General features: G+C 47.6%; 1 protein-coding gene across 3 annotated transcripts in view; it reads left to right on the forward strand.

Moving 5' to 3' along the window:
• The window catches only part of dnaaf1 (dynein axonemal assembly factor 1), a 281897-nt gene that overhangs the window by 187747 nt on the left and 67965 nt on the right, over positions 1–26185 (forward strand). For all 3 annotated transcript variants that reach the window (XM_072518667.1, XM_072518669.1, XM_072518668.1), the window contains 2 exons: positions 11542–11708; positions 20048–20233. In XM_072518667.1, the coding sequence (XP_072374768.1) occupies positions 11542–11708; positions 20048–20233 (353 nt within the window). The remainder of the gene's footprint in view (positions 1–11541; positions 11709–20047; positions 20234–26185) is intronic.

Genomic DNA, 26185 nt, shown 5'->3' on the forward strand with positions numbered 1-26185 from the left:
AACTGGCACTGCGTTGCTGTGCCCTCCATTTTTGAACTTTGTTTTCCCAATCCATTGTCTTGATTCCTTCCCCTGAATGCTGTACATTCAACCAATGTTTATACTTTCCAGTGGCCTTCGCTGCTCTACTAATAACAGTTGCAACCTTCCAATGACTAGACCCTTCAGGCAAGTATGTCACTTTTGTACCAACGTTTGGCAGTTGCCCTTTCGGAAAAATGGCCTGTTCTAATTCATCAGAAGGGTTGTGTTCCTCCACAGAAACCCTGTCTATATCAGTTAATTGGTCCTCATAGTTCTGTAACACATGCATACCAGATGACTCTGGTTCATCGTCATGTCTGTCTTCTCTGTCTAAATTTGAAAATTTGTAATCTGTACCCATTATCCTTGATGAATGTACCCTAACAGTTTGATTACCATGTTGCAAAATAATTGTTTTGCCATCTATGCCTATGATCTTCCCTGGGCCTTTCCATTCATTAGAATTGTCTCTCTTATAGTCTACCATGCCTCCTTGCTGAAAAACGGCATCTGATGGCCATACGTTATGTCTTAAAACTCTGTGAATTCTTTCAGAGACTTCTGCTTCCAAAAAAGCTTTTCTACTGCTGTGTAATGCATTTAAATGTTCAGCAAAACCAGAGCTAATTGTAGTCCCCTCACATGCTGGAGGCTGGTCATCCAAAATGGACGGAATTTTAGGATTTCTACCAAACACTAATTGATAAGGACTATGGCCCCCAACTACCTGCAATGAATTCTTTGCATGTACTGCCCATGCTAAAGCTGAATTTAGCCTGCAATTTGGTCGATCTGCCAAAATGTTCCGAAGCATGTCATCGATGACAGCATGATTTCTTTCACAGACACCATTACTAAATGGGCTTTCTGCAGCCGTATTCATAACTCTGATATTCATGTTTTCACACACATCCCTAAACTCATCATTAGCAAATTCTCCCCCATTGTCCGTAAGGAATTTTGCCGGTGGACCCATTCCTGTCCCTATCCATTTTTCCACGATTTGATCCAGAATTACTCTCTTTTCTTTACTTCATACAATCGTTGATTGACTAAATCTGGTTGCTAAATCTACAAAATGCAAAATAAATATTTTATTGTCTTTATCCCAGATCTTAAGGTCCATGGCCACAATGTCGTTAAAATCCCTGGCCAAAGGTAGGGTTACTATCGGTCGTGCTGGTGTCCTTCTGTACTTCCTACAAACTTCACAGCGGTCACTAACCTGTTCGTAGCCATACGATTTCGCCATCCTGTTAGTAGTGTATCTTCCATATTCTGCCTTATTGCAGGCTGACCTATTTGGGTCATCAGAGCCATCAGAATCGAATGTTTCCCCAGAAACCTTTGTAAAGCTTTTGTCATCTGTTCGAATAAGGTATCCTTCTCAGTAAACTGAACTCCTGTCAAAACCTGGAGCCTATCCATGTTGCTCACTCTAGCACAGTCAAGTAATTTAAAGGACAACACAGACTGAGGAAATTCCAGGTTGTGTTTCTGCAGTCTTTTATATAGTCTGCCAAATTCCATTATATAGTCCCGAACAGGTGCCGGAATGTGGCGACTAGGGGCTTTTCACAGTAACTTCATTGAAGCCTACTTGTGACAATAAGCGATTTTCATTTCATTTCATTTCATTTCCATGGAGATATCCTCCATTTTCCGGAACTTATCAAAATCTGACCATGCTTCATACGCACTTAACAAGTCATCTTTCTTATAAATCTTATCCATATAATGTAATAAAGTCTCAAGACACCCTTCTGAGTCTAACTCTTCCAATTCCAGCCCAGAAAGCACTTTGTTTCGGATTTTACTGCCATATGGTAGAGAAAGAGCCAATGCCATACCTTGTTTTCTCTTTCCCAAAGCAGTTACCTTAGTCCACATGACTACTGCACTTCTCCATTGGTCGTACGATTCCCTTTCAGAAAATAATGGAGGATAGTCATATCCAGCCATCTTTATCGTCTGTTCAGCCATATATCCGTTTTTTTTCTCACTCACTCCTTGGTTTGATCTGGAAAGTTGTATCTTTCAACCCTTCACATTTGCACAGCAACCATCCTCTGCTACCAATTGTTAGACGTTTTAGTTGCTGCGATATGAAGAGTCTAAAGTCTGTTCCTTTTACACAAACACACATTTATTTATTTCCAACAGCCTTTGCACAAAACTCTCACTATACATCACCTGACAGAGGCCACCTGAAGCCCCTTTACATATCAGTGTCAATTAATGGATACTTAACATAAATGAGACAACTAATTTCAATGTCTCTTAATCCATTACTTAACATTAAGCAGGGTGAGAGCGAAATGGGAAAGTGAATTATGTCCCATTCTTCATAGTGAGGTTTTGATTGAGGCCCTTCACAGGGTCAACTCCATGCCCTCATGTGCTCGGTTAAGCCTAATTCAGTTCAAAATGTTATACAGGAAGCACTTGACCAGGGAAAGGATGAGTGAGTTTTTCCCAAATGTTGAGGATAAGTCTCTCTTGGCCCGGCTAGCCACACGCATATGTTCTGGTCCTGCCCTAAACTTGGAGGCTTCTGGACTCCCTTCTTTAACACCATGTCGGATATACTTCATGTGGATTTAGACCAGTGTCCGCTGATGGGCATATTGGGGTGTCTGATTCACCGGTAATTCAGTCTGGGATAGGGGTGGACGTTGTCACCTTTGCCTCACTAAGAGCTCGGAGGCAAATATTGCTTAGTTGAAGATCTCAATGCCTCTGCTTCGTTGGGTGACTTAGTATCATTCCTACACTTGGAGAAAGTCAGGTACACCATCATGGGGTCGGTGGAGAAGATCTAACTAAGATGGCAACCATTTATTTCCTTTTTTAAGGATTTAGTCACCATCAGTTGTTAGAGGGTTTAGGTTAGTTTTTTAAATTTATGTTCATTCTGTGTTATTTATTTACTACTTTCATATTTAGTTGTGGTTTTTTTGCATTTTTTTTTCTGTTATTATGAACAAATTCTAATAAACATACTTGTAACCAAAAACTATTAAAAAACAAAATATACACTTCATAGAGAAACTATAAAACCAACATAACAGAAAGCCATAAAAGCAAATATTAGGGTAGATGATTAAAAGTTCAGTCAAGTATGTAACTTTAAAGGTGTTATGACCCCCTGGGAAGTGTGCACCATCCGATTCCCATTAATTCATAACGAGTATGAACTCCCCCGGTAATTGGAGGCAGAGCTTCCCCCTTAACAGGGAAGGCCCCACAGTTTCAAAACCCCGACCTGGGTGCAGGTCGCGGAGGGTGACCCTTAGGGGCATGGGAGTTTAGTTGTGTATCTTAATAAATATCTTTCTTTGTATCCGACTGTGCGTCCCATGAGTGTTTCTCACCTGTCGGATTCTACACTGGCGACGAGGCTGAAGTGGAGTTGCCGCTGGCACCACGTGTACCTCATCAGGACCATTTTGTCTAAGCTGCAAGAGGCCTTACCTTAACTGACCGAGGTGTCTCCTATCGGAAAGCTGGAGGTTTTCGAAGTGAGCAACGATGATTGGGCTCATTTATCTTCTCCTGCAGGCTTGAACATCCTCTGAGGCCCTTGGAAACCTTTTGACCCGACCCGACCTGACCTCCACGACCTGGAAGATGATCGGGCCCAAACCGGAAGTGAAGCCCCGACCTCGATTTGGGGCCGACCCGGACGTCGGAGCTCCCAACCCGGCCTAACTACCGGCGCCGGCCCCCGGATCGCCTTGCCCAGTCCCCGGAGCTCCCAACCCGACCCCCGACGGCAAGACCCGGCCCAACACGACCACGAGAGACCTGCCCAGCGACCCCACCCGGAGAGGCCAGCCTAACAACCCGACCTACCTGGTGATGGAAGAAAGAAAAATCCACGTGGAGGTCCGAGTGGGCCTACTTCAAGATCTGACCCCAGGAGAGCCCAAGGAGGGAACAGACCACGGAACCCAGCCCAACCTGCCTCAGGAAGCCCCTGCCCACGACCCAGGACCCCAGAAACGGCAGAGACCCCGCGCGAGGACCCAAACGCGCTGCAAGGTATTCCCGTGTCCGCAGAATGCCTGGTCCCATCTGGATCACAAACATGCCCCCCTAGCAACCCCTCTACCTCCACCAGTGCCCGGGACCCTGCCAGACGCGATCCCAGATACGTAAACAGCGCCCTGGTCCCCGCCAGCGCCCTGGACCCCGCCAGGCGCAACCATCTACCTTCCACAAGAGCTGACATCTCCCATCGAATCCCAGGATCATCCAGAAGCAGCCGCCGACCGAGGAAGCGAGGGAAACGCGGCGGTTTGCAGGCTAGACTGAAGCAACGCGGTTTCAATACCCCTCTCCCCAGCATACTCCTGGCAAACGTCCAAGCAAACGTTCCCGTATCAGCCTCCCCGAACAGGCGCCGGAATGTGGCGTCTAGGGGCTTTTCACAGTAACTTCATTTGAAGCCTACTTGTGACAATAAGTGATTTTCATTTCATTTTTTCATTTCAAGCGATCGAAAACAAGCTGGATGAACTTAACGCCAGACTTACCTCTCAGAGGGAAGTAAGAGACTGCTGTGTGCTCTGTTTTACAGAGACATGACTCACCCCCGCCTCACCGGACTGTGCCATACAACCTGAAGGCTTCTCAATTCACCGGGCGGACCGCACGGCATCATCAGGCAAAGCGAAGGGTGGAGGGGTGTGCCTCCTCATCAACTCCTCCTGGTGCTTGGATGTGGCGACCCTGGTGACCTACTGCTCCCCAGACCTGGAAAACCTGACCGTGAAGTGCCGCCCATATTATCTTCCACGTGAGTTCACTTCAGCCATTATCACAGCGGTCTACATCCCACCCCAGGCAGAAGTGAGGAAGGCGTTGGACGAACTATACACAGTTATAAACAATTATGAAACAGAACACCCGGAGGCCTTGGTCATCGTGGCTGGAGACTTCAACAAGGCCAACCTCAAGAGTGCACTGCCAAAAATCCACCAGCACATCACCTGTCCCACCAGGGGCGACAACACTCTTGACCACTGCTACTCAAAAATCAAGGGCGCCTACCGTTCCATCCCCCGACCGCACTTTGGGAAATCAGACCATGAGACGGTGCTCCTTCTCCCGGCATACAAGCAGAAACTCAAGCGGCAGAATCCAGCTAAGAAGGTTATGCAGTACTGGTCCGAGGAGACGGAAGAGCTCTTACGTGACTGCTTAGAGACAGTGGACTGGTCCATATTTAAGAACTCAGCGACCAACTTAAATGAGTATGCCACCACCATCACAGACTTCATCAGCAAATGTGTGGACGGATGCGTGCCAAAGAAAGCAGTACGTACGTTCCCCAACCGGAAACCATGGCTCAATCACGAGATTGACTCCCTACTGAAGGACAGATCTGAGGCGTTCAAAACAGGCGACCCTGACCTCTACAAGAAATCCAAGTACGACCTCCACAAAGCCATCTGAGATGTCAAGAGAGAATATCAAACCAAGCTAGAGTCACAGACAGACTCTCGGTGCTTGTGGCTCCCAGGACGGGCTACGAAGCAAAGCCGAACAGTATCTCTGGCAGCAGCAAACCCCTCCCCGATGAACTCAATTCATTCTATGCTCGGTTCGAGCTGGTAACCAACAATCCACTCTCGAGTGCCCCAGCAGCCCATAATTCACCCATACCCACCATCACAGCTTCCAAAGTCAGATTGGCCTTGCTGAAAGTGAACCCTCGGAAGGCAACGGGAACGGACGGGATCCCTGGTCGTGCGGACCAGCTGGCAGAGGTATTCGCGGACATCTTTAACCTGTCCCGACACCACTCCGAGGTCCCCACCTGCTTCAAGAAGACCACCATCATACCGGTACCAAAGAAGAACCAGGCAACGTGCCTCAATGATTACTGTCCAGTGGCCCTGACTTCAGTCGTAATGAAATGCTTCGAGAGGTTGATAATGAAGCGCATCACCTCCATACTCTCAGAATGCCTTGATCCGCTGCAATTCGCATACCGCTGCAACCGGTCCACATCAGACGCCATTTCCCTGGCCCTACACTCATCCCTAGAGCATCTCGAAAACAAGGACTCCTACATCAGACTCCTATTTATTTTATTTTTTTTTAAATATATTTTATTCAAGATTTTTGGCCAAACATAACAGCACGTAGTGTTTCTTTTACACAACAATAAAGCAATATAAATAACAGTGGCCAGTTTTAAACAAATAAATAAATAATATATAAACAAAAACAAAACTGAATGGCAACTGCCTTGTCCAAAATAAATACTCTCCAAAAATACACTCCAACAATCCAATATACAATTACCCCCCCCCCCCCCCCCCCCCCCGGTTGCTGCTGTTGTCTACTTCTTTTCCATTCCCTCTATCTTTCTGTGAGGTAAACAACGAACGGTTGCCACCGCCTGGTGAACCCCTGAGCCGAACCCCTTAACACAAACTTAATCCGTTCTAACTTTATAAACCCTGCCATGTCGTTTATCCAGGTCTCCACACCCGGGGGTTTGGCTTCCTTCCACATCAACAATATCCTGCACCGGGCTACTAGGGACGCAAAGGCCAACAGACTCCTATTTATTGACTACCGCTCCGCCTTCAACACCATAATCCCAGCCAAGCTCATATCAAAGCTCCAAAACCTAGGACTTGGCTTCCCACTCTGCAACTGTATCCTCGATTTTCTGACCAACAGACCACAATCAGTAAGAATGAACAACAACACCTCCCCACAATAGTCCTCAACACCAGGGCCCCACAAGGCTGCGTACTTAGCCCCCTACTCTACTCCCTGTACACACACGACTGCGTGGCAAAACTTGGTTTCAACTCCATCTACAAGTTTGCTGACAATACGTCCATAGTGGGCTGGATCTCGAATAACGATGAGTCAGAATACAGGAGGGAGATAGAGAACCTAGTGGAGTGGTGTAGCGACAACAAGCTCTCCCTCAATGCCAGCAAAACTACAGAGCTGGTCATTGACTTCAGGAAGCAAAGTACTGTACACACCCCTGTCAGCATCAACGGGGCCGAGGTGGAGATGGTTAGCAGTTTCAAATTCCTAGGGGTGCACATCTCCAAAAGTCTGTCCTGGTCCACCCACGTCGACGCTACCACCAAGAAAGCATCCTATTGGGATGCATCACAGCCTGGTATGGTAACTGCTCGGCCCAGGACCGCAAGAAACTTCAGAGAGTCGTGAACACCGCCCAGTCCATCACACGAACCTGCCTCCCATCCATTGACTCCATCTACACCTCCCGCTGCCTGGGGAAAGCGGGCAGCATAATCAAAGATCCCTCCCACTCAGCTTACTCACTCTTCCAACTTCTTCCATCGGGCAGGAGATACAGAAGTCTGAGAACACGCACGAACAGACTCAAAAACAGCTTCTTCCCCACTGTCACCAGACTCCTAAATGATCCTCTTATGGACTGACCTCATTAACACTACACCCTGTATGCTTCATCCGATGCCAGTGCTTATGTAGTTACATTGTATATGTTGCGTTGCCCTATTATGTATTTTCTTTTCTTCCCTTTTCTTCCCATGTACTTAATGATTTGTTGAGCTGCTCGCAGAAAAATACTTTTCACTGTACCTCGGTACACGTGACAATAAACAAATCCAATCCCATCCAATCCAATATATAGAGCGTATCCAATATTTTTTTCGCACCAATGCCATAATTGGTGATGAATGTCAGACCGTAACCCTACTAACGGTGGTTTGCGGGCCAATATATGCACTTATCAAAAGCTTGACACCCCTGGACCTGCCTGACTCCCAGTCTTTTGTAACTTTGGTAGACTTGGTAGAAAACCACTTAAATCCAAAACCACCACTCATCATTCACCAATTCCGCTTCCACACTACAACCCAAACCCAAGATGAATCAAACATTTTGGAGCTTTTAAGGGACCTGGCTGAGACTTGCGAGTTTAGGCCTACCCCGGACGAACCCCTTTGTGACCGTTTTGTCTGTGGGATCCGGGACGCCGCCATACAGAGGAGGTTGCTGACTGAAACCCAGCTGACTTTTCAGGAGGCAATTGAGATTGCCATCTCCTGCATGAGCACGAAGCTGGGAGTTCATGAGCTTCAAGGTATGGCGGTATTGAATCTGCGGCACCACAGAAGGTGTTGTCAAGATGCATCCTAGCCGGAGGACTGGGAGACCCAAGAGATGGCGGCTGCAGAGCAACCGTGGAGCACAGGGACAGATCTGTGGAGTAGGGGTACCCAGATAGAGGTCCAGGCCCAAGGCCCAGTGGGCCATGCAACGGCCAGCCAGTCTGCCGCTCCTCCAGATCGTTCTGCCCCCTCGAGACAGGGCAAACTGTGTCGACGACCGCAAGGAAGACCCCTACCATCAACTTCTCAGTATGACGGTACCCAATTTGCCGCAATCCGAGTGTCCATTTGGTACATGGGCACCCTAACGACATGGAGCTGTATACAGGAGCAGCTGTGTCCGTGATCAGCTGCCGCACATTTGAAGGCATCCGCATAGGCCTCCACACATAGACTCTCCATGACACCAAGGCTAGGTTGGCCACCTCACCAGAGAGCCGTTTGGCAATAAGGGCACCGCCCAGGTACCAGTGACTTATGGGCACCAATCCGCTAACCTACCATTCGTGGTAGTCTGTGGTGCGGGAGCAAGTTTGCTGAGTTGGGACTGGCTGCACCATTTGAAACTCGACCAGCAGAGGGTATGCCGCATGAACCCGCACGGTCCCGAGGGGTCCTGGCCAGATTCTCCAAGGTCTTTGCAGACGGACTGGGGACAATCAAAGGGGCCATGTCCTAAATCAACGTAGAACTGCAGGCACAGACTCGTCATTTCCATGTCCGCCCAGCCCGCTATGCATTGCGGTCAAGAGTCGATACCGAATTGGACCGGCTCAAATGTTTAGGGATCATCTGCCCCGGACATTTCATCGATTGGGCCGCCATGATCATGTCAGTCCTCAAACAAGATGGTTCTGTGTCTCTCTGCGGGAACTATAAGATGACAGTGAACCACGATTCCCGTTTGAACCGAAAACCGGTCCCCCGCATCGAGGACCTCCATGCAAAGCTGAGTGGAGGAGAAATGTTCACACATCCTTTCTATAATAGGGTGACCAGAACTGAACACAGTATTCCAAGTGTGCCCTTACAGATATCTTGTACAACTTCAGCAAGACGTCCTAACTGCTGTATTCAATGTTCTGACCAATGAAACCACGCATGCCGAATGCCTTCTTCACCACCCTGTCCAACTGTTACTCCACTTTCAAGGAGCTATGAACCTGTACCGCTAGGTCTTCTTGTTCTATAACTCTCCCCAACTCCCAACCATTAATTGAGTAGGTCCCGCCCTGATTTGATCTACCAAAATGCATCACCTCACATTTATCTAAATTAAACTCCATCTGCCATTCATCATCCCACTGGCCCAATTGATCAAGATCCCAGAATCCTAGATAACCTTCTTCACTGTCCACTGGTGCCACCAATGTTGCTGTCATCTACAAACTTAATAAACATGCCTCATCGTGGGACGGAGAGTGGTGCAGTTGTGTACACTTGTACAAGAAATAGAATACCGTCAACACCAGTATGACACCTCTGGCTCTTCGTTCTGCGATGCGAGTCGACCACCAATCCTATGTCCGATTTCCCCCTCCCCCCCCCCAGAGATGGGGTCCTCGTTTTTGGCGCAGTTCTTGTTTTTGGCCTCTCCCGCTGTTCACTGGGCTCATCTCACTCGAGCGAAACGAGGCCACTGAATCACACCCATGTTTGGGGCCTTGGGGAGTTACTCACCAGTCTTGCCCACACTTATAAAGTTTTTCTGCAGTGGGGAGCTGAACTTTTCAGCAAGCCCGCCACCTCCGCGATCGGGGCGCCATTTGGAAAGTGTGCCCTGATTTCTAAGTGAGCTTATGGGTCCCCCAAACACCCCCACCCATGGACAATGCCACCCCCCACAGACCTGGCCATCACCAATCCCCACCAGCCCCGACGTGAGCACGCCCTGCTATGGGGTCACTGAGGGCACCCCCTTTCAGCTCCCCTTTCACCCCCCAACTTATATGACACCCCTTCATAACCACCACCCATTATAATTATAATCCTCCTCCCACTCCACCACTTTCATGGGCAAGGCCTCCTCAGGCCCTTGCCCTTGGCAGTGCCAACCTGGAACTGCTAACCTGGCATCGGGGCAGTGACACGGCACTGCCTTGTCCTATCCCCGACTCCCTGGGGGTCTCCATTGGCCTCACCGAACCCCAGAATGGCCATCACACCTCGTCTCCGTTTGTGGAAACGAATACTAATTGGCACCCAGTTGAGGCTTTGCCAGTGTGGCCGGCGACTCTCGGGCGCCGGGAAAATGTGGCTTCAAGCAGGCCGCATGTGTTAAAATGAGCCTAATGGCTTATTTAAATATGATTATCTGGATCAAGGCCAGCGAGGATGACTCGCAAGCAGTTTTTCATTCAACGTGAAGCCCATTTTGGATTCTGTCACAATGCACCCGGCGCAACGAGATTAGCGCTAGGCGCAGCAGGGTTGCAAAATTGTTACCATTGTCTTTTTATCCTCTCTATATTTGCCTTGTTAGGATTTTAACTCATGATCTCTATGTTGTAGCAGGAGTACTTCTGCTTTGAGGAATATTTCTTTTAACATAGAGATACAAAAAAGTTACTGCAGGGAAATGCACCATTCAACCCTTGTCAACCTTTGCCCTCAGCACACACAAATATAAAATAAGGGGCAAAATTCTTAAAGGGATGCAGGAACAGAGGGACCAGGGTGCATATGTGCATACATCATTGAAGATGGCAAGGCAGATAGAGAGAGCAGTTAATAAAGCGTATTGTATTCTGAACTTTATTAATAGGGCCATAGAGTACAAGAAGAAGAGGGTTATGCTGAGCTTATATAAGACACTAGTTAGACCTCAGCTGGAATATTGTGTATAGTTCTGGGTGCCACACTATGGAAAAATGTAAAAATATTGGAGAGCATACAGAGGAAGTTTACAAGAGTAGTTCCAGGGATGAGAAACTTCTCCCTGAGAGACGTGTTCTCCATGAGAGAAGAATGCTGAGACAAAATTTGATAGAGATGTTCAAAATCATGAGTGGCTGGACAGAGTAGATGGGGAGCAACTGATACCGCTTGTAAAAAGATCAAGAACAAGAGGGCACAGATTTAATATGATTTGCAAAAAAAGAAAATGTGATATGAGAAAAAACTTTTTCACGAATGAGTGGTTTGGTCTTGAATTCTCTGCCTGGAAGTGTGGTGGCGGTGGGTTCAATCCAGGCATGTACAGGGGTACGGGGAAAGGGCAGGGGAATGGCATCAAGTCATTGTGTTTGTTTGGAGAGCCAGTGCAAACACTATAGGCCAAATGGCCTCATCGATCTGTAACAATTTTCATATTCAGAGAGAGGTGTTAATATCTGTAATTCGGTAGTCCTAATCACTCTGCCATTATGTCTAACAGAGCATGTGCTGAGGCCTGGGCTCGAGGAGGATGGAAAGCCGAGAGGGAAGAGCGAATGCAGTGGGAAACGAGTGAACGAAAGAAGATCCAGGACAGTCTTGATGCTCTGTCAGCAATTAAGAGGAAAGCCAATGAGAAACGTAGACTCCAAGAAATGGAAGAAAGAGGTAGAAACTGAGTTGATGCATCTTTAAAGGAGCTGCATCTTTTTCATTCTTCAGTCTCCATGCATCAAAACAGTTAAACTATGGGGTGCTAGCTGGTGTTTCTATGGCACAGCAGGAATTAGGGCACAATGATTCTCTTCTTTCACTAATATTTGCGGCCTCACAGCACCAACTCGGGTTCAATTCTGGCCTTAGATGACTGCCTGTGCGAAGTGTACACATGCTCCTGTGACTGCGTGGGTTTACTCCAGCTGCTCTGGTTTCCTCCCACAGTCTAAAGATGGGCAGGTTGGGTGGATTGGCCGTGCTAAAATTTCCCTTAATTGTCCAAATATGTGCAGGTTAGGTGTGGCTACAGGGATGGTATGGGAGAGTGGGCCTAGGTGGGGTGCTGTTTCAGAGGGTCGGTGCAGACCCGATGGGCCACGTGGCATCCTTCTGCACTGTGGGATTCTATAGACACTGTGGTGTTGGGTGCTCTGGTGCACAGATGAGCCAACACAGTTGTATGTGGTACAACTCTATTTTATTATAACTCTTATAATACAGTTCGTTCTGGATACTCTGCACGTGCTGTCTCCCTGAGTGTGTTTGGCAATAGATGTGTCCTGGTTCTCCTCTGCAGCTCTCACTGACCACCAGGGGTCGTGTCTGTGCTTTTATATCTTTCTGTCATTGGTTGTGGTGTTGTGTGTTCTGATTTGTCTGTTGGTGTGTCTATCATGATGTGTGTGTTTGAATATCATGACATCCCCCCTTTTTACAAAGACAAGTGCCTACGTGGTTATAAATAGAATTGTGTCGTGAGTGCATCTAAGAGTGTGCGTTTGTGTTGTGTACAGCGTGTGTTTATGACGTAACTATTTACATGGGGCGATGTCGGGTGCGTCACACTAACAAGGTTGTACCATAACAAAACTTGGATGCGAGAGAAAAAAAAAACTTGAACATTGGTCCGGTCAGACGATATCTGGAACAATAAACAACAACAGGTTATAATACAGAAGTGTTTGACTTTTTGAACGTATTAACAGCGTTATAAGTCCAGTCTAATGGGTGACCGCCTCCAGAATGGGCTGGTCCTCAAGCCGGTTCAGCTGTGGAGATTTGGGGTCACACTGGTTCACCTTGGACTGTTGGAGGTGATGCTGTTGCCGAAGTCTCTACTTTACCATTTGTTGTACTTCGTGCAGTGCTTGGTTTTTTTCTTTCGTGCAAATATAACATTCAACATCTTTGTTAGTGGTGCCCTGGCTGTGGTTTGGTTCTGGTGGCGATGGAAGGGGCATGATCCGTGGCATCTCCACGAAGTCATCCTTGGGAACCAGTGGAGGATCCGGCGTGTGCGTACGGTGCAGTTGCGAGCGTGGAAGGCGGCACAAAGCCCGCTGATTTCGCCTACGCACCAATCCATCCGCCCTGCATGCCAGGAACAAGGTGGAGTCTGTTTTCTTTTTATGTTTGTGGTGGACGGCATCTTGTAGCCGATGGGTCGTTGCCATCGAAGTAGCACCATCACTAATATCATGCAAGGCGATGACTGTGCCAGATGTGGAAGTTGGCCAAGACCGTGTACGCTGGTTCCGGCCACCTGCTGTGCCGGAAGGGCGACTCCGCAGAGAAACGTCGAAGCATGTCGCCTTGGAGAGAGAATTGTTGCTCGCATCAACGTCTGGCGATGGCGCGAGTTGGTGTGTCCATCTTGGACCGCCGGTGCTGGTTGCCACTGCCGACCCAGTGGGACTGCCACGCGATCCATTCCCTGTCGCCGTGGCATCTGCCGTCACCCTGAGCATGCCATCACCGAGGCCGCGACACCGCCCGTCCGGAGCAAGGTCTGGCGTGCGCAAATCAGAGTCGGCGCTTGGCTGCTCCCCATCTGGAGTCCGGTCTGCCTTCCGTCGATGCCCCCCGTCCGGAGTCTCAACAGGTTCACTGGAGGCAGCCGAGATTCCCTGAAGCTGCACTTCTGGAGTCGGAACATGCAGGAATGCACCAACCAGAGGAGAGGCTCGAGCCATCGAGGGTGGAAGCGGTGCGCCGCCACCGCAGTCGTCAGTGGTCCCACCGTGATCGTTGAGTGCCTCGGTACGCACTAGGCGAGGTCTGTCACCTTGCACCTTTTGCATGGGAAGTGGGATGCTGTCGTCACTCGTCTCACATCCCGTGGATAGATCGTCATTAGCAGCTTGCTGTTCACTAGGGTTGGGTAAATTGTCAGAGTTTTCATCTGGTGGTGCACACCATGTCGGTGGACTGTCATTGTCTTGCCATTGTCCTTCATTTGGGCTTTTCTTCTTTGGAACTTTAAATCTTCCCCCAGACATTGCAGAACCTTGTTTATTACCCCCAAATTCTCCCATATGTATGGTCTCGAATATAGGATCCACTGTTTCTATCGACATTGTACCATTTTCCAAAGAACATTCCGTTTCACTTTTCTTCTCAGGTACCTCATATGTAACTTTGTTTAATGTACATGCCTTCATGGTCTCTGGGTCTGATTTTGCTGGGACTGGCATGGTCACAGTCTCTCTTTTACTGTTCTCAATTGCCCACATTATACTCCCCATACATAACTGCTTAATCACTGGGGTTAGTGTGGTACAATGGATAATCGGGTCGACCTTATCTGCATCTTCACCATTAGTGGAAAGCACACTTGGTTCACTTGAAACTGCTGTGGGTTTTAAATTCGTTATCTGGCTACTCGATGTCGGTGTCCTCAGGATTCTTGCTCCAATGTTCTGCTCAATAATCAGTGGAGTGTGTATAGGTTCAATGCAATTAATGTTCCCCTCCAGGTTTGAAGAGTCATTACTGACTAACTGCTGGTCTCCGAAGTTGGGATTTTGCGGCATTGTGTTGAAGGGAGACATTTGTCCCTGCTGTAGATATGATTCAGGTTGTGTTATTTCCATTACCTGAGGATCAATGTCTTGTCCATTTTTTCGATCCGTACTAAAACACTGGCAATTCTCAGTCTGCTCCTTGCAAGTTAAACATTCAATTAATTTCGTTAGCAAATCCTCAGCATCCTTCTGTGGCCGTGCAGCATTATTAATCTCTGTTCGGCTACAATGATCCTGAAGGTCAGCGCATAAACCTTTTTTCTTCGGGCTTGGACGAGGCGATTCCTTTGGCTTGTCTTCAGTTGGGCTTGAACAGTCTTCAGCGCTGTGCCCTTTATTGTAGCATGAGAGACCGTCATGGTCATGCTGCTGTGTAGTGGAGCATGGTAGGCTGTTATAGCCTTCTTGCTGTTCACGGGAGCATGGCAGACTTGCATCGTCTGCCGCTGGTTGGTCAGGAGAGGTTGCTAGACCCTCATGGTCTTGTTCCTGCAAGGACTGCGCTCTGGAGTCTTGCGTTCCTTCCATCGTGGAGTCCGTCCACGAGCTCTCTGTGGAGGCTTGTGACACTGGAGTCACTTCTTGTTCGTGCAAGGACTGCGCTCTGGAGTCTTGCGTTGCTTCTATCGTGGAGGCTGTCCACGAGCTCTCTGTGGAGGCTTGTGACACTGGAGTCACTTCTTGTTCGTGCAAGGACTGCGCTCTGGAGTCTTGCGTTTCTGCAATTGTGGAGTCTGTCCACGAGCTTGCTGTGGAAGCTTGTGACACTGGAGTCACTTCTGGTTCATGCGAGGACTGCACTCTGGAGTCTTGCATGTCTTCTTTCATAGAGTCGGGAACGTTGAGCGGGACGTGGACCACGCTCTGTGTGGCAGCAGGGCACTCTCCGTGTGCTTGCACCGCTCCCTGTCTGTTAATGTCAGGCTGCAGCATCATCCGGTACTGATAAGTTGGAACGTCATATCTGCTGGATTGAAGATCCTCAAATCCGAAAAATGAATCCGCATCTGCGTCGGATTCAATGTGGGGGCCGCCAATGTGCAACACGAAAGGTTCGTCCGAGTCATAGTCATATAGGACCACGGAGCTATCATTGGGCTCGCGAGGTCCGGAAACACTGTAAAAATCGTCATCGAAGTATTCAAGGTCGGAATCATCGGCTTGTGCGTAGGTAACTGCTTGTCGGAGGGTTCTTCGGAGGTTAAATTCATCTCCTGGGTCAATTTGCGGCACTGTGCTGTCATTCCAGGTGAAGGAAGGTTGTTTTACAGCTTTAACAGATTTTTGTTTTTTTGATTTGGGACGTTTCCCTTTTAAATTGGATTTGGGACATTTCCCTTTTAAATTGGTGCAGTCTGGGGCCTCTGACATCCTGACGCTCGGTATGTAGCACGTAGGAAGCGACTGCGCATGCTCAGATCGCTGTTCCTTTACCGATGGCCGTTTTCTTGACTGCGCATGCGCAGCATCTCGCGCATGCGCAAACGAAACTTCCGGTTCTGCGCACTTCTCGCGCAACTGTGCTAGCGTTATACCTTTAGCAAGATGGCCGCCGACCTCGACCCAGCCTTTTCTCAGGCCCGGGATTTCGGGCTCCGGGATCCCAGCCACGAGGTGAGTACTGCAGCTTTTCTTACCTTTAAGTCCCCATTGGATTGCGTATTCTTCACAGTACTTGGCGAATTTGCCCATGACTGCCTGGTAATCGTGCCTTTGCTGCCTCCTGAAGAACCTGAACCTTCTGAACATTGCTCTTGCCCTTGCACCGGCGACGGTGAGGAGAAATTCAATTTTTTCCTTATCATCCAGGTCCTTGAGTTCAGCTGCCGCCAGGAACAACTCGAACATTTGCCGGAATCGCTGCCAGTTTTCGTGGAGGTCGCCGTCGCACTGGAGCGCCTGCGGAACCGGGAGCTCGTACATCATGCCTGGGCACTGCTGGTTGTCTCTGTACACTGAGGTATGCCGGCAGGTATCGATCCACTCCTGTACCATGTGGTGTTGGGTGCTCTGGTGCACAGATGAGCCAACACAGTTGTATGTGGTACAACTCTATTTTATTATAACTCTTATAATACAGTTCGTTCTGGATACTCTGCACGTGCTGTCTCCCTGAGTGTGTTTGGCAATAGATGTGTCCTGGTTCTCCTCTGCAGCTCTCACTGACCACCAGGGGTCGTGTCTGTGCTTTTATATCTTTCTGTCATTGGTTGTGGTGTTGTGTGTTCTGATTTGTCTGTTGGTGTGTCTATCATGATGTGTGTGTTTGAATATCATGACAGACACTATGGGGAATTCAGAAATTTTATTAACTATTAAAAAGGCAACAAGTTGGGGCAGTACGGTGGTGCAATGGTTAGCACTGATTTAATACTCACGGTGCCGAGAATCCAGGTTCGATCCTAGCCCCAGGTCACTGTCCGTGTGGAGTTTGCACATTCTCCCCGTGTCTGCATGGGTCTCACTCCCACAACCCCAAAAGATGTGCAGGGTAGGTAAAAAGTAGCTACGCTAAATTGCCCCTTAATTGGGGGAATTGGGCAGGGGGGAATGTGGGGGGGGAATGGGGCGGGAGGGGAAATGTAACAAGTCAGAGATATAAAAAGCAAAGTGTCAATTATCAGTAATTAGGAATAAGTAACAGTAGGAGGAGAAATCTTAGCTTAACAATTGAACAGACTTCTCACCTCCCTTCTCGGAACAGGATGCGAAGTGATGGCTCCAAAAAACGATTCAACAACACCTCTCTTTGAATATGGCTTGAGACCCCCTTTTTTTATACCTGAAAGATATTGTATGTTCACCTTAGTCAATTGTTTGGAAAATGGCCAATTGGCCTATAACTTGTCAATAATGAAAGCAGAGCTGGCTTTTATCTAATTATGCACCATGTCTCAGCTTTAAGACAATGGCTTCTTAAGCTATACGCCTTGAGTTAGCCCAAAGTGCCGACCAATAATTGGTTAACATGGCTGTTTGTAATTTATAGTTGAGATGTTTTGAATCAGAGCCTATTCACTCCTTCAGTTAAGGTTAAACAAGTACCGAAAAAGTTCATGTTACTTTATTTTGTCATGATCTGGGAAGAGAGCATCCTACAATTCTCACGACATTTTAAGAATATGTCTCAGCACGATAGCACAGTGGGTAGCACTGTTGCGTCACAGCGCCAGGTCCCAGGTTCGATTCCCGGCTTGGGTCACTGTCTGTGCAGAGTCTGAATGTTCTCCCCGTGTCTGCGTGGGTTTCCTCCGGGTGCTCCGGTTTCCTCCCACAAGTCCAGAAAGACGCACCGTTAGGTAATTTGGACATTCTGAATTCTCCCTCTGTGGACCCGAATAGGCGCCGGAATGTGGCGACTCGGGGCTTCATGTGTTAATTTTACAATGTTTGTATAATTCTAAAAGTTAGAAACTTTTTGCATTCCAGACTACATTATTAGCCTTTCTATCATATCTATTAATGAATTACTAATTCTTTAATTGTCTCAGAGTTAAGGCTGATTTCCAATAATGCAAGTTTAGTTTTCATTAAATGTCAATTTAGCAGAAAATGCTTAATAATATATTAATTAAAACTACAAAATGACAACCATTAAAACTATTGATTTTGAAACTACCGACCGAATCCACGGCGAGCTCCATTTCCCTGTGTTGGGGGTCCCTGTCTAAACGTTTAGCTCTCTTTTTTAGATGAACATCTCATCCCTGAATAAGCAGGATTCAGACCAGGGAAGTCCTGCAAAAGCGGACTGCTAAATCTTGCCGATTAATTGTGAATGATTACAAGATTACTAATAACAGGCTTAGCTGTTGCTATGACAGGGCCACACATTGGATTCTTGCACAGACATTATTTGATATAATCAAAGATACCAGTTTGACTGAGCTGACAAGCAACATGTGACAAACCGATGTGTCTTTGTTGACCTAAATGGCAAGAGAAGCAGATTACATAGATTACATAGAACATACAGTGCAGAAGGAGGCCATTCGGCCCATCGAGTCTGCACCGACCCACATTAATCCCTCACTTCCACCCTATCCCCGCAACCCAATAACCCCTCCCAACCCTTATGGACACTACGGGCAATTTAGCATGGCCAATCCACCTAACCTGCACGTCTTTGGACTGTGGGAGGAAACCGGAGCACCCGGAGGAAACCCACGCAGACACGGGGAGAACGTGCAGACTCCGCACAGACAGTGACCCAGCGGGGAATCGAACCTGGGACCCTGGCGCTGTGAAGCCACAGTGCTATCCACTTGTGCTACCGTGCTGCCCAAAATAGATAGTGCAGACAGAAAAATAGTTCACCTCAATGTAGTGTTCTTGCACCCTTGCTGTTGACCAGCCCATTCACCTACCTGCTGGAAGTCCTCAATGTGGTTTGCACAGCTGAAACCCACTGAAATGGACAATCATCATCCGTTTCCTGGTATTGCACTCTCCATGAGGAGACAAGTTGCATCAAGAGTAGAACAGAAAAAGCAGACCAGTGACCCTCGCCATCCTCTCTTCGAGAAAGAGCCAGCTCAAGTCGAAGGGCAACTTCTTACATTTTGTCATGCACCTAGACTATAACCCTCACAGCCGGCACATTCCTGATTGGTCAGGTCGTCCACAGACAAAGACTCAAGAATTCTCTATTGGACAATAAATGCTGGCCTAACCAGCGATGTCGACATCCCATAAATGAATTTGAAAAAATAATGACCCAGAGGAATCCATTTCACCAGGAACCAGCAAAACATGGCATACTTGGCTGTGTCTCAATCTGCTCAGGACTGGTGTCAGCCACTGGGTGCTGAAGTGGGAATGCAGCTAAACAAATTCTGTCAACCGTGACTGTCGAGAGACATCCCAAACAATGAAAAATCTCCTAGAATGCCCTGTACTGCCAGAGCCATGGAGCCCTATAGGTCATCAACTCTGGAGCCAGAGCCTGTATGGAATAGTGATGAGGGAAGGTGTAGCAATAGGATTCAAGAACCCCTCGTGCTTGTGCTAGCTCACTTGACCGTACATCAATTTTAAAAATTCTCACCTCTAACCTACCTCAGGTCTGCAACCTTTGAGAAATCTGTGCCCTGACAATTCTGGCCTCTTGTACTTTCCTAGTTTCCTATGCTCCAATGTTGGCAGCTGTGACTTCAACTGCCACTGTCCTTTCTTCTAGAATTCCCTCTTAACCTCTAACTCTCTCACTTCCTTAAAGTCGCTTCATAAACTCTACTTCTTTGGTCACCTGCGTAAATATCTCTATGTGGCTCACTGCCAATTTCTGTCTGAATAGACTCTTACAAGGCACCATGGAATGTTTGATGGCATTAAAGGTGCTATATAAATGCAGTTTGCCTGCCATATTGTATTACAGTAAGACACCAACAAATGCTCCAACATTCCCTCTTAATTCAAACATTTACAGTTTTTAAAGCTTATTTTTATTGTTTATCATGCTGTAATCTCATTTATTTTTAATTCAAGGTGAAGAGCTTCCTTCAGAGTCCAATGTGCCTGCAGAAACTCTGTGTTATTCAAGTGTAGACAGCCAGCAAAAGATTGAAATGTTTGCAAATGATGTAATAAAACTCCAGGAGGAAACCTTGGCAGAGCGGCAGCAGGGAGCTGAAAAAGAAAGAGCCGGGACAGCTAATAAGGATCAACAGAAAGGTACAGAGATGTTAGACCATGCTGCTTTACTTTGCAGTTTGAATGTAGAGAGTAATACTGAGCTTGTGCAGTCAGTCTCACCGTTGCTTAGCACTTCTTGCCGATTGCAGAGCAGTCTTCAGCAGTGGTACTGCAGGTTAATATATTTGCGAATTACCTCTTCTTGGAATTTTTTTAAATGTTTGGAGGTTTGATTTAAGGTGAAAATCAAGGAGGACATTTTAAGACGTCGGATGTTGACATTACAAGCAAAGTTTCCTTCTCATGCTGTATCTCATCTCGGTCAATCAGCCACTTATGCAATCTTTCATAATTCGGTCCAAAGATGAATTTATGAAGGGAATAGATAGGATAGATGCGGGCAGGTTGTTTCCACTGGTTGGGGAAAGCAGAACTAGGGGGCATAGCCTCAAAATAAGGGGAGGTAGATTTAGGACGGAGTGTAGGAGGAACTTCTTCACCCAAAGGGTTGTGAATCTCTGAAATTCCTTGCCCAGTGAAGCAGTTGAGGCTCCTTCTTTAAACGTTTTTAAGAAAAAGATAGATGCCTTTCTAAAGAATAAAGGGATTCGGGGATATGGTGTACGAGCCAGAGAGTGAAGCTGAGTACACAAAGATCAGCCATGATCTCATTAAATGGCGGAGCAGGCTCGAGGGGCCAGATGGCCTACTCCTGTTCCTAGTTCTTATGTTTATGTTCTAAGATGTAGAGTTAGGTGGATTGGCCATGCTAAAGTTGCCCCTTCATGTGCAAAGAGGTGCGGGTTAGGTGGGTTTACAGGGATAGAGCGAGGGAGTGGGGTTGGTGGGGTGCTCTTTTAGAGGGTTGGTGCAGACTCGATGCGCCGAATGGCCTCCTGTACTGTAGGGATTCTATGCAAGTTATGAATTTGTTCGATTACTTCTCCAAATTAGTTAATCTGCTTGCATAAATCTTTACGTGCAAGTAGACTCCACGTATATAAGACATTGAAGATGCGAACGAAGCTTTGACAAAGATTTATCCAGACTCAAAACGTTAGCTCCCTTCTTCACAGATGCTGTCAGACCTGCTGGGATTGTCCAGTATTTTCTGTTTTTGTTTCAGATTCCAGCATCCGCAGTAATTTCCTTGTATCCTATAAGAATATGTTATGGATCCAACCAGGGAGCAGATTATTTTTGATCTGCTAATGAGGCAGGTAGAGTAAAATATCCCCAAGGAAACAGTCAGCAGACATGGTGGAAATTAGCGTTCAGTTTGAGAGTGAGAAACCTGGGTCAGAAACAACTGTGCTACACTTAAGTATGGTAATTAGAACGGAATGAGAACAGAAAACAAAGAACAAAGAAAAGAGCAAAGAAAAGTACAGCACAGAAGCAGGCGATAATGATGCCCTAACTGGTAATAAAATCTTCTGCCCTGACTCGGTCCGTAACCCTCTTTCCTCCCGATTGATGTACCCATCCAGAAGCCTCTTAAATGTTGCTGATGTGCCTGCTTCCACCTCATCCTTTGGCAGTGCGCTCCATGCACCCACCACTCACTGCATGAAAAACCTAGCCCTCACATCTCTCTTAAACTTTCCCCCTCTCATCTTGAACCCATGCCCCCTTGTAATTGGCACTTCCACCTTTGGCAAAAGCCTCTGACTATCCACCTTGTCTGTGCCTCTCATAATTTTGTAGATTTATATCAGGTCTCCCCTCAGGCTCCATCTTTCCAGTGAAAACAATCTTAGTTTCTTCAACCAGATCCCTCTGTATATTAATGTTCCCAAGGGTTCTACCATTTGTAGTACAATTCATAACTAGATTTGATCTTCCAAAATGCATCACCTCGCATTTGTCCGGATTTTACTCCTTCTGCCATTTCTGTGCCCAAGTCTCCAATCTATCCTGTTGTATCCTCTGACAATCATAAGCACAATCAGCAACTCCGTCAATCTTTGTGTTATCCGCAAATTTACTAATCAGACTACCCAAATTTTCCTCCAGACTATTTATATATACTTCAAACAACAGAGGTTCCAGCACTGATCCCTGCAGAACACCTCTAGCTACAGATCTCCATTCAACAAAACACCCTTCCACCTCTACTCTGTCTTCTATAACCAAACCAGTTGTGTATCTAGCCAGCCCACCCTGAATCATATGTGATTTTAGTTTTTGTACCACTCTGCCATGTGGGACTTTGTCAAACGCCTTACTGAAGTCCATATAAACTGCATCCACAGCCTTCCTTCATCAATTTTCTTTGTTACCTCTTCAAAAAAACTCTATCAAGTTGGTGAGACATGACCTTCCCCGTACAAAACTATTCTGCCTGTCACTAATTGGTCCATTTTCCTCCAAATGTGCATATATCCTGTCCCTCAGTATCTTTTCCAAAAGCTTCCCCACTACTGATGTCAGGCTCACTGGCCTATAATTTGCTGGATTGTCCCAGTTCCTTTCTTAAACAAGGGAACAACATTGGCTTTTCATCAGTCCTCTGGAACCTTGCCTGTGGTGAAAGAAGATGTGAAGATATCTGTTAGGCCCCAGCTATTTCTCCCCTTGCTTCCCACAATAACCTGTGATAGATCCCATCCGGTCCTGGGGACTTGTCTACCTCAATGCAATTTAGGATACTCAACACTTCCTCCTTTGATATATTGACGTTCACAAGAGAGTTCATACACCTATCCCTGACCTCAACATCCATCATGTCCTTCTCCCTGGTGAATATCGATGCAAAGTACTCATTAAGACAGAAAGCTAAGGGCAGCACGGTGGGGCAGTGTTTAGCATTGCTGCCTCACGGCGCCAAAGTCCCAGATTCGATCCTGGCTCTGGGTCACCGTCTGCGTGGAGTTTGCACATTCTACATGTGTTTGCGTGGGTTTCGCCCCCAAGCCCAAAGATGTGCAGGGTAGTTGGATTGGCCACACTAAATTGCCACTTAATTGGAAAAAATTAATTGGATACTCTAAATTTACAGAAAACGAAATACAAAATTAAGACAGAAAGCTGCAAATTTGACACCATGCTTCAGGAATCACTGAGACTGATTTGTATGTGTAATCAACAATGCCAGCACACAACAAAAGGTTCTGGAGGTAAACTCACCTGACATTGCAACACACCGTGGAGATAGCCATCTCCCGCGAAAGCGCGGATATAGGGTTCGAGGAATTCTGAGGAACCTCAGCCGCCAAACTGCACGCAGCCCGAGAGGCAAAGTCTAGATAGTGGAACGCCCCCCCCCCCCCCACACCCAAGGGACACAGACCGTCGACAAGGCCCAGAACACCGCAGAACCCCCTCCCCTGACTGCAGTGAATAGGAATATAATTTTCGGCTGCCGGCCACTGGCATTATGTCAGCCGGCCTAGAGAGGGCCTTTCATCCCACCACCCACCAGGCTCGACTGCCACCAAAGGGACCAGGCCCACCACATGGACGATGAAGACTACGCTCATTTTAGGAAGGATGTGGAAGCTTTGGAAAAGGTGCAAAGAAGATTTACCAGGATGTTACCTGGAATGGAGAGTAGGTCTTACGAGGAAAGGTTGAGGGTGCTAGGCCTTTTCTCATTAGAACGGAGAAGGACGAGGGGCGACTTGATAGAGGTTTATAAGATGATCGGGGGAATAGATAGAGTCGACAGTCAGAGACTTTTTCCCCGGGTGGAACAAACCATTACAAGGGGACATAAATTTAAGGTGAAAGGTGGAAGATATAGGAGGGATATCAGAGGTAGGTTCTTTACCCAGAGAGGAGTGGGGGCATGGAATGCACTGCCTGTGGAAGTAGTTGAATCGGAAACATTAGGGACCTTCAAGCAGCTATTGGATAGGTACATGGATTACGGTAAAATGATATAGTGTAGATTTATTTGTTTTTAAGGGCAGCACGGTAGCATTGTGGATAGCACAATTGCTTCACAGCTCCAGGGTCCCAGGTTCGATTCCGGCTTGGGTCACTGTCTGTGCGGAGTCTGCACGTCCTCCCCGTGTCTGCGTGGGTTTCCTCCGGGTGCTCCGGTTTCCTCCCACAGTCCAAAGATGTGCAGGGTAGGTGGATTGGCCATGATAAATTGACCTTAGTGTCCAAAATTGCCCTTGGTGTTGGGTGGAGGTGTTGAGTTTGGGTGGGGTGCTCTTTCCAAGAGCCGGTGCAGACTCTGGGGGCCGAATGGCCTCCTTCTGCACTGTAAATTCAATGATAATCTATGATTAATCTAGGACAAAGGTTCGGTACAACATCGTGGGCCGAAGGGCCTGTTCTGTCCTGTATTTTCTATGTTCTATGTTCATCGTAGGCTGCATTGCATGTCCTTGTCTTGGGTTGCCCTCATCCAGCTATCGTTACAAGTGAACGGACATTCCATCCAAATGGAGTTAGACTCGAGCGCGGCAGTAGCAGCCTCCAGACCTTCAACCACATTCGTTCTGGCCTCCAGGCGCTGGTCCTTTTGAACACCAACGCCGTCTCTCTATCTGCATGGGTGAACCACTGGCAATAGCAAGTACAGGGATGGTCATGGTGGAGTGCGGTCAACAGACGTTCTCCCCGTGTCTGCGTGGGTTTCCTCCCACAGTCCAAAGATGTGCAGGTTAGGCGGATTGACCATGATAAATTGCCCTTTGTGTCGAAAAAAGGTTAGGTTGGGTTACTGGGTTACGGGGATAGAGTGGAGGTGTGGGCTTAAGTCGGGTGCTCTTTCCAAGGGTCGGTGCAGGCGTGATGGGCCAAATGGCCTTCCTCTGCACTGTAAATTCTATGAAAGACTATGAACCTCCCATTAGTGGTAATAAATGGCAGTGTCCCAAATTTACTTGCCCGTGACTGGCTACGCCACCTTCGTTTGAACTGGCAAAGGGTTTGCGGAATGCACCCGCATGGACCAGAGCGTGTCCTGGCCATATTCCCCACCATGTTCCAAGAGGAGTTAGACAACATCAGAGGGGTGATGGCCCGCTTCAGCATCGACCAAAGTGCCCAGCCAAAATATTTCCATGCTCGGCCTGTCCCATATGTACTACGTTCCAAGATGGATGCAGAGCTAGACTGACTTCAGGGGTTGAAAATAATATGTGCTGTCCAGTTCGCTGACTGGGAGGCACTGGCCGTGCTGGTGATGAAACCCGACGGCTCCATCCGACTCGGCGTAGATTACGAAATGATGGTCAATCCCGTCTCCCACCTGGATCGCTACCCTGTCCCTCACATAGAGGACCGATACATCAAGCTTAGCGGTGGTACACGTTTTCCAAATTGGATATGAGCCATGCATACCTGTAGCTGCCTGTCGCCCCGAAGTTCGTGACCATCAACACACACTGAGGACTATACGAGTACACCCGGCTTCTCTTTGAGGTTTCCTCGCTTGTGCATTCTTACAGCATGTATTGCAAAACATCCTTCAAAGACACCCAAGAGTGGCAGTGCACCTTGATGACGTCCTGATCACCAGTTCATCGGACCGGGAGCATCAGGAAAATTTGGCCGAGGTCCTCCACTGTTTTAAGGAAGCAGGGATCCGCCTCCTTGGGTAAAGTGCATATTCAACGCAACTGAAGTTACCTACCTAGGTTATCGGGTAGAGCGCCATGGGTTACACCCTGTGGAGGGCAAAGTACAGGCCATTCGTCAGCCCCCAGTGCCACTTGTTTCTGGGCTGAGTGAATTACTACAGAAAATTTATTCTGAACCTCACCACAATCTTGGCCACCCTCCACCGTCTGCTAAAGAAAGGTCAACGTTGGGAGTGGTCCCAGGCCCAGGAAACAGCTTTCGTGACGGTGAAGAAATAACTGTCGTCATCCCACCTATAAACTCATTTCGACCCAACCAAACCGCTGTTGTTAATGTGTGATACTTCCCCCCCTAAGGGATCAGGACCATCCTCGCCAGTCAAATGGATGATGGGTCAGAGCGCCCCTGCACGTCACAGACATTGGCCAACCCTGAGAAAAATTACGCGCA

The sequence above is a fragment of the Scyliorhinus torazame genome, chromosome 10 (genome assembly GCF_047496885.1).
Source record: "Scyliorhinus torazame isolate Kashiwa2021f chromosome 10, sScyTor2.1, whole genome shotgun sequence".
Taxonomy (NCBI): domain Eukaryota; kingdom Metazoa; phylum Chordata; class Chondrichthyes; order Carcharhiniformes; family Scyliorhinidae; genus Scyliorhinus; species Scyliorhinus torazame.